Source organism: Nesoenas mayeri, assembly GCF_963082525.1.
Source record: "Nesoenas mayeri genome assembly, chromosome: 2".
NCBI classification, from domain to species: domain Eukaryota; kingdom Metazoa; phylum Chordata; class Aves; order Columbiformes; family Columbidae; genus Nesoenas; species Nesoenas mayeri.
In genome coordinates this window covers 90,189,021-90,206,570 of record NC_137543.1, presented here as the reverse complement: position 1 = coordinate 90,206,570, position 17,550 = coordinate 90,189,021, and the positions used below count along the sequence as shown (strand labels likewise).

The following is a 17,550-nucleotide window of genomic DNA, read 5'->3' as shown; positions in this document are numbered from 1 at the left end:
TATTTAGGTACACTTTTTCCTGTCAAAGGACTTTTACTGTTGCTGGAGGTGAAGTTTATAAATTGGGTGAATAGCCTCCCAGTTGGTTTAAGGGATAAACTTGTTAAACTCTGACACAGTATGTTAGTTAAACTGGCAGGTGATTAACCCACGTGTGTCTGGATGTACTGCTATGGTAGCAAAGGCTGACAGCTGATCAGTTTTAGAAAGAAAATTTTCTATTCCCGCAGCCTTTTTTGGTAGCCTATTCTATTTTGTATTGTTTGGATAGATTTCTATCTACTAGTGTAAGATTTTGAAGCAGATTCTGGAATTCTTTCTTTTGGAAAAAAATTCTTATGTAACAGAAAATGTTATTTTGCTTTCTGTCATTCAAACTCAGTAGCCCCAAAATACCAGGAGCTTAGATTTTATTAATATAGAAGGGCTGTAATAGGACATAAACCCAGCAGAACTTACAAACATTTTTACAAAACAGCTAACACCTTTTATCTGCATGAAATGAAAGAGTAATAAAATTAATTTGATACAGTTGACATTCTTCACACTTCTTGCCTGCAACTTTTAGGCTTGCAACAGAAAATAGATCTTATTTAAGAAATAAGAGCAATGAGGATGTTTCCAAAGTAGGCAGTAGAGTTTCCCTAAAATTCTCATTAGGTGTTTATAGAAAGGCAGAATTTTCATGTTAGGCATGCTTTTTAAATGATGGTTCTGTAACTGAAATGTTAACAAGTTAAATTAACGGTTAGACATTCTATCAGACAGCATTTAAGACAAACATTAATTTTTCAAGTGTGACTGATTATGAAATCTATCATATATGATGTTCTAACATGACAGCTGTGTCTAAGTTAGAATGGGGAAAGTTGGGGGCTTTTGTTGTTCTTTTACTAAAATAGAGAAGAAACACTGATACATAAACTGCTAACATTTTAAAAGTAGTAAATATTTAATGTATATTGCAATTTAACCAAAGAAAGCTGAGACAACATGCTTTTGCCCTATTGAAACAACTCAGAATTATTACGCTTCTTGGCTTTTGCTTCCAAACTCTGTTGAAGTAAATCTGCTTTTACAAAGCATGATAGGGTTGGGTTTGGTTCTTTGGAGTGGAGTTTGTGGTTGGTTGGTTTGTTTGTTTTTTTAATGGAATTACCTATTTTTCTGGGGACTTCTCCTTCCAGAATATTTTGGTCACCTCTTTTTTTCAAGTATCTGCAGGCTGTTTTACAGCCAGTCCATTTCCAAAGTACATTTTGAAATTGGCCTTCACTTATGTTGCCCTGATTGGAGAACACGGCTTTCAGATTGAAGTGTTTCTAGATAGAAGCACAGTAAACTTGGAAAGATATCGTGGTTGAGACGGACAAACGACCAAGTTCTTCCAGGATGAAAGTAGCAGATGCCATTTAGTGCCACAAGTGCATTTTTATAGAGTTTTACCAATTCATGTGTCTCTTCATGTGTCTTTTCATTGGTTACAAGTTACAGCAGTAACATCTTATTGGCTATTTTTGCTTTCATCAATGTTACTCCTTTACTCCCTTCTCTCTCACGGATACATCCTTAACATCTCGGGATACTCCTTTGCTCCCATCTTTCTCATGGGTGAACCTCGATATCTTCAAGGCTAATTTCTGTTCCCATGCCCTCCATCAGGGAATCCAAGGACCCACCATAGTCCCACAGAAAGATCACAAAAAACAGGCTGCATACTCATTTTAATTCGTAGACATACAAAGCTGCTAAAGTCACATACAGAGATTTAAACCATTAATAAAAATATTGTGTGTTTCTCATTTGTTTGTCATGGACAGGACCTGTAGAGCTCTGATTTATTCCAGAAAGAGCAAAACATTATTTTACCATTGCTGCCATTTAGTGGTCTATATATGATGATCTGGTATATTACTGCATAGTTTCTTTGTCCTCTGGCAGCATTAAGTCTAGGACTTTATGTCTTATTCTCCAAAGGTTAATTACATTGCAGCCAAAGTAAACTTCTAAAGCAACTTTCTTGTAATTTTTGGCATCCTGTTGTTTGTTATTGTTACTTTGATCAGCGCAGGTACAAATATTCAATGTCTTTAGAAAGCAGCATATTTGTTTCTCCTCTAGTCTTACACAAAAACCAAGCAATGGGACTTTCTTTCTCCACTTCTTAACAGGCGAGCACAAGCTGCTTGCATTCCAGCAATTCACCTGCACATGACTGCAGCCACCATGCAAGTCAGCCAGAAAGACTTTGAAAAGGCTCAAGAGCAACTGAAGCTTTTGAAAAAGGATCCTGGGAATGAAACTAAGTTGAAGCTCTACGCTTTGTTTAAACAGGTAGGCTTGACTTATTTTGTTTCATAAGGGGCATTTATGATCTGAGGGGATTGACCTGTAAAATATTTACTTAAAATGCATCATGCCTTAACAAGCTCTTGATTTCAAATGCTCAAATTCCATTCTTGAATTGCCATCCCTTCAAACCCTACCTGAATTCTGAAGGAAGCCAAACCTGTTTCATCTTAAATCATATTTTGAATAGAAAACTTTATTCTAAGAAACAGAGCCAATTTACATATAGTATAGCATATATTGATGAAAGTCTGGAAAATGGCTTATGCCTAGGAGAAAACGAGTATGCCACATGCTTCCTCTTAAATTTGTTGTATCTGTACCTGTAGCCAGTCAGCCGAGCCAATTATATAGTGGTGTTGACATTTGAAGGTTGATTTCTGTATGATTTTTTCTGTTGTTTTTTTTGTTTCTTTTCTGTGTGTGTGTGTGTATTTTGGGGTTTTGCGGGGGGATAGTGTTGTTTGTTGTGTGTGTTTTGTGTGGTTTTTTGTTTGTTGATTTGGTTTGGTTTTGATTTAGTTTGTTGTTTGTTTTTTTTTGCATGGTCACTGTAGTCTTTTTAATTCAAGGAACTCCCCCTCCACACTTTGAGTGATTATTCTCTACTACAGCATGGAAGGACACCTTTGTAGAAAAAGCTGCAAGTCTGTCGTGGGGGTTTGTACTGGTATTTGGGGAAGTATTTGTGGATAAGGATTGGCTGCTGAGTCAGTACAGGCTGTGGCTTGTTATATTGAAGAAGGCAATCAATTGCTCCTTTAAATAAAAACTTACACAGCTACCTGTTCCAGGTGGTTTTACTAATTGATAATAATGAGCTCCTAAATTTATTATTTATTCTCCCACTTGAACTATTTCTCTCCAGTAGTGTACTTCAGGAAAACTGATCATAGAAATCTTCAGGATAGCTCAGACTCTTGCGGTTCAACTGGTCCAACGCCCTTGCTCATAGCAGGACCAGCTTGGAAGTAAAATCCAGCTTAATAGATCCTGCACTATGTTTATTTGCTCAGACAGCTTGCAGGTCGTTTTGAAGTATAAAACTTCCACAATTTTTGAGATAGCGGAACTTAACATGCACAGATGTTTTGGAAACTAGTGTCTCCCATTGGTTAGGTGCTTCTGAAAGCCCAGCACCAGATGTTTGGAAAAGAAGGCGTTGTATGTGAACTGTCTGAATATTGCCCAACCACTAGCTAGTCCTTCTTTCTCAAGACTTGAATTCTGTATCCTGATCAGATAAATATTCCTAACAGTCATCCTTGTTTCTAGCAAGGCATCTGAACTTTAAACAAAGGTTTAAGTAAGTTTATTTCACTCTCTTTTTAGGCTACTGAAGGTCCCTGCAATTCTCCAAAACCGGGTATGCTGGACTTTGTCAAGAAAGCCAAGTGGGATGCATGGAATTCTCTTGGCAATTTGTCTCAGGTGACAATACCTATAATTACACTTAAATACTTTGTAGATTACTGTACCTTGAAATGCCTGATCTGTAAGTGAATGATGTCTAAACCTAATATATGCTAGTTGAGCAACTCTGCTTCAGACACCAAAATGTTTTGCACTGTATTCTACACTCATTTCATTGCTTCAGTGTTTGGAGGGTTGTTCTTTTTTACTGTGTAAGCCTATTTCTACATTGTTACTACCAGCCTTGTACCAGTATATCTAACATATGTGTTGACTTTCAATAAAAACAGTGTTTTTCACACAATGTTCTATTCTGTTCTTCCCTTTAAGAAAGATGAGTTGAGCTTCTCAGTTCTTACAACAGAGAGCAAATTTGTGAATCCAGCACATTGATAACTTTCTCAGTTTAAGAAGTTGGTCTCATGCCACTGACTAAAGGACTAGAAAAACGTGGTGTATTGAGAGCCTCTCTTCATTCTTTTCTTAGTATGTCTTGACATCTTTAATACCTTTCATAACCTTTAGAGAAGTCTTTACTTAAGTGAAATGAGCAGGAAGACTATAGATGCAAAGATACATAAGCATTCTTTTTTCACACAGACTGTAGTAAGTCTGACATGGCATAAGGCTGACACAGTTTCTTCAGCTACTATTAAATAAAGAAAACATAAGCTTTACAAACTGTCTGTGTCACTGCTGGATTAGGCCTGCTGTTCAGGAGTAGTTTCTGAGGTCAGTCAAAGATATTATGTAATACAGAGGTTTTTGCATTTTTTTTCTCTTTTAAAAGAAAACATGCTTGCATAAGGTAATGAACATAACCTATTCATGTGCTGCTTTGGAGTTTTGGAGCATGTTTTGGTGTTTGTGTTGGGTTATTTTGCTTGAGGTTTTTTGTAGGGTTTTGGTGGGTTGTTTTGGTTTTGTTGGTGTTGTGTTTTTGTTTTTGAGATGGCTTTGCAGCTTTTAGGAATAGCCAAGAAACACTTAAAGAAAAGAATCTGCTCCTGAAGTTATAATGTAGAGGGAATAGGCAATTTCATGTGCCACAGATTATGAATTATAAAATTGTTGGAATTATATTATTCTTTCAAGAAAATAGGTTGTAGCAACCCAGGATTTAAAATTTTTTTAAATCACTACTCACTGTAGAAATAGGGCAACAGGATTCTTTAGGCTTTCGTGTGTCACGTTTGTGCCTTCAAGCAATTTTAAAATGCCATAGACCCATTTCAGCACCCTTATTTTCAGCAACACGTGTTCTAAAATAAAAGGTTTTATTTCTTTGGAGAAATGTCCAGCTGGAAAGCAGAAACAAACAATCTGTAGAAATGTGTAAATGCTGGGTATATGACAAAGGTCTTTCTGGTAATCTTAGATGTGGATGGGGACACTTCTCCAACAAAGCAAATGTCATCTCAGCATCTATGCACTGTGCAGATCCATTGCTGCTGCTTTCCAGATGACTTTAAGCATGATGTGCAGTGTTTAAATACAGCATGTTCCTCTTCTCTTCATAGTTAGAATGCTTTCTAATTAAGACTTTTGTCTTGAAGCACAGTCTGCCCTTTTTCTTCCCCCCTCAGGTACCAGTTTTATGAGTAGCATAACTAACTGATTTCCATTTCAGCCTTTCATAATCTTGTGTACTTTTTTTTATTCTTTCATTACAGGATGATGCCAGAGAGAAATATACTGAACTTGTCTCAAGTCTGGTCTCTGCAGAATCTGCTGGCCAGCACAAGGATGCTTCTCCAGATGAGAACAGACTTGATGGCTATGAAACAATAATAGTCACCACGAAAAACAATATCACAAAAATCATGTTTAACCGACCTGAGAAGAAAAATGCCATCAACCATAAGGTAAAGAAATAAACTTGAGAGGTTTAATGATTTTTTTCCTTCCTGGGTAAGCTACTGAAGTTTTTAAAGAATCATTATTACAGGTTTAGCAGAACTGACTGAAGTGTAGTGGTCTGAATTTTATGAGGGGTTAGTATCTTGATTCCAATGACAACCTAAGGAATAAATATCCAGTACAAAGTGAAACCATTCAGATAAAGTTTTACAGTTTCGTCTTTTCCATGTATTTTTTTTTCCAAACTTCTTCTAGGACTATGGTCTGCACTAAAGTGACAAGCTACAGGAAGAGCAGCCCGCTTTGTGGATACAAGATTTGACTGTAGCCTTATGTATAACAAAGCACGTGTGCTGCCTACTTTGACTCAGCACTGTTGCGTAGATGTCTAGATAGGCTCCCAGATCCCACAGCTGTCTTCATAAGGAAGTCCATCCAGTTGGAAATGTGATCACGCTGTGTCACAACTGCAAAGATACCAGAACAGGGACTTCACCCCACTGCTGCTGATTCTTTAATATATTATATTGTCCACTTAAACTGCTTCTCAGGTTTTAAAACTAGAGTTTTCCAGTTAATGTATGTTTTCCAAAGGACATTATTTTGTCCCTTAGGTTTCCATTGGAAGTCTTGAGTAGTGCAAGCATGTGTCTTTATGATCAGAAATATGTCACATGTAATACTTAACTTTCTGTGGATGCAATTTTTTTTCACACCTAAAAGGACCATAGTTAATCTGTCTTTCACGTTCCTTGTTGTCAGTGTGAAGCCTCTTTTTCTGATATTTTGCAGCATCTCATTTGTACTGTGTTGTTTTTCCTATTACACAGATGTACAGAGAAATTATTAAAGCCCTTGAAGAAGCTGGAAAAGATGATTCTACCATTGCAGTTATTACTGGTAACACACTTAATATTGCTTCTCTTAGATTTGTTTTGTATTATGCCAAAGTACAGTACTGACATGAAGTATCTACCTGTATCTAGACTAAGATAGAATTGTGTAAGTGAGGAAATTATTTCCTCTAGTACAGACAATACAGACTAAAAATTTTCTGAAGTGTTTTGGCAAAATTCTTTCAAGATGGTGCTTCAAATTCTCTACCAAGCTTGCTGTTAAATCAGAACATCTTTCTGAGATGAGAAGATAGACATGGAATACTCCTAAGGGCTTTGTTACTTTTGAGTAGCTGATATCTGCTCCACAGCATCTGCACTACTGTTGGTGGAGTTGGTGTGGGTTCAGTCAATTTTCTCTACATCTGTGATACATTGGAACATGCTAAAAACAAGCCCCTCAAATCTTACATTGGTATGGCCTATAGGAAGTTTACACTGCATATTTATTTATGGTCAGCAGAAAAAAACCCAATGCTTTCTATTAACTTTTTTTTTTTTCCTGTGGCCACTGTAGGAAAGGATTGGCCAAACAAGCTGCAACCTGGCCCAGCTATGTACATCCCACTCACCAGATGTGCACAGCTGGATGCCTGTAGCAACAATGTGAAAGAGCAGCCCAAACTCATACTGCCTGTGAAGCCTGGCAGCTCTGGGGACATGTAATTGGGATTCTCGAGAGGACTCCTTGGTCCATCTCTGCTGACTGAAGGATAGAGCGACAAGGGCGGGCGGGAGGAACAGAGCTTCTGACAGCAGGTGCTGCCTGCCTGGCCGGGCCTTGTTGCAGATGGACGTGCTTTTAGGAAATTAGATAAAGCGTAAGCTTTGGCTGGCAGCTAAGTTGTGTGGACACAAAGTGAATTTGGGCTTAAGCCCATTTACTTATTACTTCTGAGGTAATTGCACATATATTCTTCTCTACTGTCTCCTTTACCAACACCTTGTATTCCCAGGGTGCTGAATTTCCTCTCAGTAGCAATGACTGGCCACAACAACCCTTACAAAATGAGAAGGGTAGTTCACACAACTGAAATGTCTAACACATGTAAAGCTAAAAGCAAATAGCGAATACCCCTGCACAAACCATTCTGTTCCATTTTATGTAGTTAGGAGGAGCACGGCAGGGTAAAGTAACAGATGTGCTCACCAGTGAAAGGTGGCATTCTGTCAGTGTCCTCATGGAACACAGGATGACTTAGACAGTTAAACTGAGGAAAGGCTTAGGAAGCTGGGTCTCTTTAGCTTGGAGGAGACTGAGGGGTGACCTCATTAATGTTTACAAATATATAAAGAGTGAGTGTCACAAGGATGGAGCCAGGCTCTTCTCAGTGAGAACCAATGATAGAACAAGGGACAGTGGGTGCAAGCTGGAACACAAGGGGTTCCACTTAAATTTGAAAAGGAACTTCTTCCCAGGGAGGGTGACAGAGCACTGGAACAGGCTGCCCAGGGAAGTTGTGGAGTCTCCTTCCGTGGAGACATTCAAAACCTGCTTGGACACCTTCCTGTGTAACCTCATCTGGGTGTTCCTGCTCCGGCAAGGAGATTGGTCTAGATGATCTTTTGAGGTCCCTTCCAATCCCTGACATTCTGTGATTCTGTGAGATGATGCACTCTGGCTTCTCTTCGCTTTTTTGATGGTGCCTCAAACTGACTTACACATTTACTAACAGGTTATCTGCTTCTTGTTAAAGGATACACCTTTCAGTACAGTGATTCCAATGCAGTGCTGTCGGCCTTATCCTTAGAATGCAAAGCCTTTTCCTTAATTGGTCATAAAAACCACAAAACTTCTACCACATGTTAAATGGGATATTCTGTGTACTTTTGATGCCTTCATCAGCTTGAAGAGGGATGAAGGGAGATGCATAAATGTAAATTTGCATGTTCCTGCTAAAAAAAAATAAATTCTTACATCTTGCTTTGTGGATGATTGTGAATTGACAGAAAAAAAAAAAAACCTGAGCAAGTATGCAGGGAAAGAAATATAATAAATATTTTCCTATCTGGCACTATTACAGAAAGAATAATCTTTTTTTCCCTCAGATCTTTCAAGTTGAATAATCTTTGGCCTTTTACCCGTTGTTTTTCAGTGAATTGTCAGTCAAAACTTATTTTTAAACCATATGTGTCCTTTAAGGTAATGTGTATACTTTGAGACAGTCCCTCTAATTACTTAATGCTGTTGGACACTTAAAATGAAATTATTTTGTAAATGTAATAAATGGAAGCTCCTCTTCCCTACTCAGGAACCATTGGTGCATTTATTCATATGTGTTCTCTGCAGGAAACGGAGACTACTATAGTAGTGGAAATGATCTGGGTAATTTTGCTGGTGTCAAACCTACTGAAATGGAGAAGATGGCAGAAGATGGAGCAGTATTATTCAAGTAGAGCATCTTACTTTCATATATGCATAAGTTCCTGTAATGGGTAAAATAAAATTTGCAGGCATTGTTAGAAAACATGACAGCACAGACCCAGTTATGCTACAATATGTCCATGGAGGTGACTGTGTCCAAGGGTTCACCATGTGCATAAACTCAAAGATCATGTGGGAGAAGTAGTATTGATTGTGTGAAATAAATGAGGAAGTGAGGTGAATAGTATAAATCTTTTTATGTACAGTGATGCTAAAGACTTGGGTTTATTTGTTAGTCCTCAAAGTACATGCAGATATAATGGGGAAAAAAAAGTTTCTGACTGTATAGCTGGTAAGCTGCAGTGAAAAATGTGTGGGTTTTTTGATATCCAACAGTGTCTGCACTTGCAGGACATGCCAGAATACCTTCACTAGCAGACTTCTTTGAATAGAGACGAGATGTAAGGAACTTGTTTCATCTTACTCATGTGAGGAGACTATTTGCTGTGCTGTTGCTGTTACATAGGGACAGTGCTTCATTGCAACTGATGCACAGACGTGCCACAAAGTGGAGTTTTTACAACACTGTTCACATCTGGAAAATATTATATTGTGAGAATGTATTTTGCACTTCTTGGATGGAGAGGTATCTGGCACGTGAAACAAAACACTGTTTCTCAAATCCAGGCAGAATGGCACAAGGGAATTTTGTGTTGTGGTCGCATAATGATGTTGGTCCCTGCTGGGGCTTTGCCGCAGAACAGAATCTGTGAAGGGAATGGATATCATCCCATGGCTGGAGTTGGGATGGGTACACAGGCAGACAGAGTGACTGTTCTTGCTAATGAGCCATATACAGTAACTGTAGCTGAAGAGGACAGCACTTTCCTAACCTGGTTGGAGGAACCAGGGAAGCTGTGCTGTCATTGCTAAGGAAATACAGGTATTCCAGATAATTCTTATTTTCTTTAACAGAATTTGTTTGGGAAAGGGACTAAAATATATGCTACATAGAATCTAGCTTATGGGTTTTCTTATGCAATATCTAATCATGTGTTTTGAAAGTTGTTTGTATTTGCTGAAGATGACTAGGATGTGTCGCTTATATTCTGGTTTCCTTTTCTCTAGAGAGTTTGTGAGTCATTTTATTGACTTTCCTAAACCACTGATTGCAGTGGTGAATGGCCCAGCTGTTGGAATCTGCGTAACGCTCCTTGGATTGTGTGACATTGTCTATGCTTCTGACAGGGTAAGTATGTTACATAGCTGATCCCAAGGTGGTCTTCAAGCCTTTCTGTGGCAAATATTATTTGGCTTGGGGTAATCTGACAGGAAAGAACGCACAAGTGGAAAACCTTTTTATATCACGTCAAGGAACACTTATCTCAATTACCAGCACGGGGGTGCATCAGCCAGTGGTTAATGTGCATGGAATTTCCTGCTGTAATTATGGTTATCAAGTTACTGACTCCAGTTGAGAAACTCTTTACTGTATCAGTGGGTAAAGACTAGCTGATGTGAAATGATGGTTCTAAGGCCCCTTTCAGGTGTAAAAGGGGGAGCAAAACTTTATTATGGAGTGGAAGTGTAGTGACTAGCATTTTTATCTAATCTGTATTCCAAGATAACTTTGGGAAGGCTTTGGTTTATTCAACTTAAGATTCCTTTTAAGGCAACTTGCCAAACACATGACCAGAAGCAATATTAAGGCATAGCGCCGAATTCCATTATATGGCTTATTTTTTGTGTTTTGTGCTGTTCATTTGTAAAAGGTTGTTAAACAGATACAGAATTTAACTCAAGGTCTTAATATTAGGCAAACTTTTGCTTGCAGAAGTGTCTGCGATGGGTGGTACTTTGATTCCTGCTGCAGCACCGTGTCAGACTTTCCTCAAAGTCACAGTGACAAATCCAATCCAACAGGGAGACTTAGGAAAATTTAGCTGCAAGGGACCAAATCCTTCTGCTTGCCTCGTTACAGGATTAGCTAGGACCATGTTACTCCTGACATACGCTTGTATAACGTGCATGATTTATTCAGCCTATTCCAGTTCCAAGATCTTTTATCAGAAAAAATGTTGGATTCTCCCTCTTCCTCCCCTGCCATCTGATCATTTCTGCTGTAGGGTGAACCTCTTGTTTCTTGTACCTGAATTGAAAGAACCAACTGTTTTCATCCTCCCTTACAGCAGCCATCAGTGTACTTAAACTGTTAAATATATCTTAGGTTTACATCCACTCTTTCAATCCTTTGGTTTTTTGAGCTAAAGAGCTGGAATTCATTCGGTTTTGCCTGGTGTGGACTGCAGTCGTGTTCCTTTGGACTCCTTCCAGTTGTTCGGTGTCTCTTTGAGCATGGTGGTACAAACTAGACACATGACTCCAGCTCATGTCTTACTGAAGCAAAGTAGAGCAGAACTTCTCCACATTAAGCAGGCTGTATTTCGATTTTGACTTCACACGGTGTTTTTTGATTTACATATTGTGATCTGCTATAGCACCTGGATCCCTTACTGTGGAGTTGGCAGTTAAACAGTTGTTTCTGTCATGTGTTGTATACTGTATACAAGGTTATTTCTGCCAAACTTTAACTTGTCCATATTAAGTAGTCTTCTTACTCATACCTCTCTTTTTTATTAAGATTATTTTGAATTCTAATCTCTTCTGCCTCAGCATAGTATCTCGTTACAGCCATAAGTTAATATAGATTTAGTTGAAGTTTAATCCAAACAAACATTACGTTTTGGTCTGTTAATATTATCCTGCTTTCTGGAATGGTTTGAGATTCATACTTCAACTTCCTTTACCAGTTGTAAACATAATCATTGGTAAATGCATCTTATTTTTGCCTTGTATTTCTATTTTTTCTAATCTCTGTGTGCTTACATTAGTTTTATACTTAGTTGTCTGATGTAGTTTTCACTGTGTACTTGTATTTAAAGTCAGTGACAAGCTCATTATTTAGCTGAGACAATCTGTTAGGACCTTCCTACCTGTACTAGGACAGCTTTAACTTGTGCCCTTGGTAGCAGTTCTTTGAGGATTTCTGTAGGGTCTAACTTGTCTTTTCACTTGGATTAGTCTTCATGAGAACTTTCCTGTTAACTTCACATTTATTGAAGCCTTGTCAGAAGTGATTGTTCTCTGTTAATCCCTTTGTGAATTCCCATGCAATAAGCTCATTCTCATCCAAATGACTACTTAATTTCACATTTTCCAGTAGTTTGGTTGGAGTGCCTTAAGCCTTGAGTACCTACTGCAGGAGTGGCCAGCTTTGCTGTGTCCGGGATCTGGTTTTATTCTCAGCCAGGTATTCCCAGAGTAGATCATTATCAGCCATGTTGGCAGGACGCTGCACAGGCCAGTCTGACAACAGGTCAGCATTTTGGGCAGTCACTTGACATTGCCTTCTGCATTGGGTTTTGCGCCAGTTCATGGGGCACTAGTTTGTACCTCGGTATAGTTAATCTCCCCTTACTTAATCATTGCCAATATTAACCTGTACCCTGGCAGATGTTGTCTAATCTTTTCTTAAATGATATAAATGTCACTTTCCTGCTAGGAAGTTCATTGGTGTTTCTTACTCTATGGCCATCTGTAGTACAGTGAGAGAGGATCACCTTCTATTAAAGGGAAAGCTGCATTAGCAATTTTGTGTATCAGTTCATATTTTTAAACGGAAATAAAGGCAAGCATTTTGTCTTCCTTGCTTAAAGTTGATGTGAGATATTAAAACATAAAATTCTGTAGTTCAATTCTATCCTTACAATTAGGGTATTGTTTTGTGTGATCTCATGGTGCATTTCTGCCACAAGTTCTTTTTAAATTTGCATAAAATTTGTGGGAAGGAGATTCAGCTGCTTGAATTTTTCAGGAGCAGAATAAACTTAGTGTGCCTTCAGAAAGCAAAATGCTCTTTGCCTCTTATGTTATCTGGGCTATGTGTTTCATAACTATTAGGGCAGATATGTATGAACGTCCTCTCTGAATGCACATACAAAATAGTTTCTCTGAGCGCTGTATTAAAATAAGGGAACTTCATCAATGGGGTTGTTATGATAAGGGAATTGAATTATACAGACAAAGCTGGCTCTTGGGTGCATTGAGAGAATGAAGTGGTGTCACTGAATGATGTTTAAAGCCTATTATGTTAACAGTTCAGTTGTATTTCTGGTGAACTCTGTCACAGTAGAAGCTTTAAAATGAAAACTAAATCCTAGTACTTTAATCCTGTGCGCTGTTGTGAAGTTTGATTTGTTTTGTTCGTGTTCTTTTTTTTTTTCCCTAGGCTACATTTCACTGTCCATTTACTCAACTTGGACAGACCCCAGAAGGATGTTCCTCTTATCTGTTTCCAAAAATCATGGGCTTATCCAAGGTAAGAATGTCTGTACTGTATGTGAGATCATTTGACCTGTGTGTGTTGGTAAGAGCAAGTGGAGTCCCATCAAGAGTCCTCAAAGCAAGCTCCTGTTTGCGTCTTTAGAACCAAAGATCAAGAAATGTAATGGCAGTGTTAGCACAGGCACTTTAAGAGAGTAGTGGCCACTTCTAAAGCCATACTGTGATGCTGGTGAAGGTTTTTCTTTCTCATGGCTTCCTCCACATTCTTAAGACAATTTCTATGTGGTGAAAGGTTGTATCTTTCTTCCAGAGATGAGAGGGAATGATGTAAAGAAGAGTTTTTAAAAAAAAGCAAAAGAGCACTTGTAAGAGATGGGTTGGTAGGCTGCCTTTATCAGGCAAGGGAGCAAGTGTTGCAGGACTTCTGCCAACCCTGTGGGAAACCTGTAGTCAACCATTCCTCCAGTTGTGAACATGAGGCAATTCATTTATGTATTTACAGCCAGACTTCTTGTATTATCTGTTTTGTTCTAATATATATTGGTCTTCTGCCCATACTCTTCTTTTCTCTGTCTACTCCAGAAGTAAGGAGCCTAAATAATAGTAATTAAAAAAAGAAAAAGACACAGCAGAACCTAAATTTTCTTTTCTCAGGATGGCATAACTTCCCTTCTGCTTCTTTTGATTATCCCACAGAAAAAAATCTAGAGAGTTTCATATGCTTGTTATAATATTGTCTGCATTATTGTATTGTATTTTTGTGAGCAGGTTTTAAAACTGTAAGGAGTAGAGCAAATGCCTCATAAACATCGAAGTATGAGGGGGTAGTCTGTTCAGTGAGATATAGCCTACCAGTGCACATTCTAGAAATCTGGAAGTCAACAGAGGAAGTTAACAAACACATTTATGATGAGGTAATTCCAGGTGGCAACCTTGGAGCTCTGCTCAAAAGGACATGTAGACTCATGGAGAACAAGAGGGGCTGGAGGTCAGTCACTAGTGTTGTAGCCAGGGGATTGATGCTCGGTCTAATACTTGTTTAACCTCTTCATCATGGCCCGGATGATGGGACTGAGTACCCTCAGCAAATGATACAAAACTGAGAGGAATGGTTGATATACCAGATGGGTTGCCATTCAAAGGGACCTGGGCAGGCTGGAGAATTGGAGAATCTTGTAGACTTCAGCAAAGGAAAAGGCAAAGTCCTGCACTTGAGAAAAAGTAATCCCACAGACCAGTATATGCTGGGGGCTTACTGGCTGGAAAGCAGCTTTGCAGAGAAAGACCTGGGTGTCCTGGTGCACAGCAAACTGCCTGTGAGCCAGCAATGCACCCTTACAGGAAAGACTACCCACAGCGTCCTTGGGTGGTATTAGATGAAGCATGGCTTGCAGGTTGAGGGAGGTGATTCTTTCCCCCCTGCTTGACACTGGTGAGACCAGTGGGTTCTGTGTTTGAGTCTGTGCTCCAGCTACAAGAGACACATGGACATGCTAGAGAAGGCCCAGCAAGGAGCCACAAAGATGATTAAGGCACTTGAGCATATTACATACAAGAAGAGGCTGAGACAGCATGGGGCTGCTTTTACTGGAGCAGAGAAGGCTTGGGGAGTATTACCAATGTTTATAAAACATGACTGGAGGGTGTAAAGAAGATGGAGACAGATTCTTGTCAGTGGTGCTGAGTGACAGGACAAGAGGAAAGGAGTACAAATTGAAACACCAGAAATTCCTTTGGAATGTAAAAATAAAAAATTATAGTGAAGGTGGTGAAGCACAGGAAAAAGTTGTGCAGTGATGCCGTGAAGTCTTCATCCTTGGACAAGCGTCTTCGCCCTGGAGAGACTCAAAACCCAACAGGACACAGTCCTGGGCAGCCTGGTCCAGCTGACCCTGTTGAGCAGGGGTTTTGAACTAGGCATTGTCTGGAGGTCCCTTACAGCCTCATCTGTTCTGGGATTCTGTGCTTCTTTCTGAGGGCAGACATTAATGAGCAAAAGAGTAAAATAAATGTGAGTTGGAAGCTTGTACTTTTCCTATCAGGTTACTCAAGTCTTGCATCTTGTTGAATCACACCTTCTACTTTTCTTTATATAGGCAAATGAGGTTTTGCTTTTCAATAAAAAGCTGACTGCAGCAGACGCCTGTGTCCAGGGCCTTGTCACCGAAGTCTTCCCCGACAGGACTTTTCAGAAGGAAGTTTGGGCGAGATTAGAAGCTTACGCAAGACTCCCGAAAAATGTCAGTATTCAAAATTTTTCTCCTCCTTGTAAGCCTGTAGCATTCCCAATCCTCCTGTCCAACCTATCCTGTTTCTTGGTTTCACTTATTCCTTAATCGAAATAACATGGTTCCATATACTTTCCTTCAAGTACAGATCTGTCCTTGTCCCTCTGCTACTGTGAGACAGTTACCTCTCTTCTACCCTGGCTGAATCTAAGACAGTGCACTGTGCACTGAGATTCTGTGTCTGAAAAGCCTTAAAAACTAATTAATCCACTTGGAGTCTCTGTGTGCATGCTTTGGATGCTTTCCCTTAGGTTTTTATTTTGGCAATAGTTCAGGTTTAAGAGCCTTATGACTGGATCTGCAATATTAATTATACTGTGTGCACTCTGGATGCTCAAGATGACGCTGCACGGCTTCACTCTTTGCTGAATTGGGTCATCCTGCTCAATAGTTTAGGTTTTGCAAAACTACTTGAGTCACAATGGGATTATGTTACGTTGGGCAAGAGGAGACACCTGTGTCAGCTGCTGATAATGTAAGTTCTATTTGGCACTCCAGGCAGTTGAACAGGTTTTGCTTCTTATGCCCATCTACTCTGATTATGAGCACTTGGTGTGGGCTGCTGTTTTGCTTCCCATGAACCTCCTCCAATTTATTAGCAATAATTACATCCAGCTAAAAGATTGACTAAAAGCTAAAAAGTACAATCTTAATACAACTGTTTGAATTCCCATGTGTTTATTGTGATACTTTCTGACATGTGAAAATCCAGAAAGCATGACTTCCTAATGTTCCTTGCTTTTCTCCTCCAGTCTTTGACACTGTCAAAGCAGCTCATCCGAAGTATAGAAAAGGAGAAGCTCCATGCAGTCAGCAGTAAAGAGTGTGAAGTCCTGAAGGAGAGGTGGTTGTCTGATGAATGCATAAATGCTATTGTCAACTTCTTTCAGAAGAAATCAAAACTCTGATCTTCACCAGTAGAATAATACACCTTCTGGCAACAGCTTAATCTGCCTTTATTGTTAATAAACTTTCTCTTCAACTAATAATTCCTGTACCTTTTGATGTGGCATACTTATGTACTGAGTACTGGGTTAAAAATGTTGTGTGCCTTGGATCCCTTATGGATATTTAGGTTGGGGAAAAATGGTTCATGACTCTGTAGGCAGCAGTGATGTTTCTGAATAATAATAAAGCAGATTGTCTTCCAAAAGGAGCAACAGATTCAATAGCACTGTATTTTGATAGCTCTACATTTAATGTCTTACGATTTTTTTTATTAATCTGTGGGGAAGGAAATACTGTGTAATAAAAAAAAATAAATAAAAGTATTTAATTACTATTGTGCTGATTCTTACTCCTTCTCTTAAACATCCTCAGTGGGAGGGAATGTAGTTCCTGGAGGTGTGTTAATGAAATAGTCTTGAAAAAGTATTCACTTGACCAACTTGAATTAGCATTGCCTTGTACATCATAGGAATTTATTGCATGAGAATAATTGCAACTATGGCATCAAAGATCTGGCCTGACTTAGGAGAAAATGAGAGAGACTTTTCTAATTGGAGAAATCTCTCTTTTTTTTTTTTTTATTTTCAAAAACTTGTGCAAAGATGTTTGTTCTGAGTTTTATGGTTCTATTCTTAAACATATTGCCCTTTTTCTATGGAAAAAAAATCCATTGGATATAGTATGATCTTTTACAGTAGCCATTTTGGAGTTAAATTAACAAAGAAATTATTTTTCAACAGAAAATTTCTCCACTGTTTGCAGACATCTTTGGGTAGAGAGTCTACCAAGCACTGCAGAGGACAGGGTCGGGTAACCATTTACCTCTTGTTGATGAAAGGAAATCGTGGAGAAGCAGCAGTTACTCATCAGGAAGAGCCTCTCAATGACAAGGAGTTGATTGTTGTAAAAAAAAATACATAGATATATGTATATATATATATATATATATATAAAATCTGCGGGTTTGGGGTTTCTCACTGTCAGCGCTCTTGAGGCTGGTGGAGGTGCAGCAGCGGTTGAGGTAGATGCCAGTTTCTCATATAAACGTGTCACTCAGCTATGCTACAGCGGTTAAGTTTGATGTTAA

General features: G+C 38.9%; 1 protein-coding gene across 7 annotated transcripts in view; it reads left to right on the top strand.

The window, feature by feature from the left end:
* LOC308038175 (enoyl-CoA delta isomerase 2-like) overlaps positions 1-17,247 on the top strand; it is a 35,493-nt gene extending 18,246 nt beyond the window's left edge. For all 7 annotated transcript variants that reach the window (XM_080340483.1, XM_080340482.1, XM_080340485.1 and 4 more), the window contains 9 exons: positions 2,172-2,334; positions 3,682-3,780; positions 5,436-5,627; positions 6,453-6,522; positions 8,809-8,911; positions 10,012-10,132; positions 13,172-13,261; positions 15,324-15,467; positions 16,268-17,247. In XM_080340483.1, the coding sequence (XP_080196609.1) occupies positions 2,172-2,334; positions 3,682-3,780; positions 5,436-5,627; positions 6,453-6,522; positions 8,809-8,911; positions 10,012-10,132; positions 13,172-13,261; positions 15,324-15,467; positions 16,268-16,423 (1,138 nt within the window). In that variant the 3' untranslated portion in view covers positions 16,424-17,247. The remainder of the gene's footprint in view (positions 1-2,171; positions 2,335-3,681; positions 3,781-5,435; positions 5,628-6,452; positions 6,523-8,808; positions 8,912-10,011; positions 10,133-13,171; positions 13,262-15,323; positions 15,468-16,267) is intronic.
* Positions 17,248-17,550: the final 303 nt, after the last annotated feature.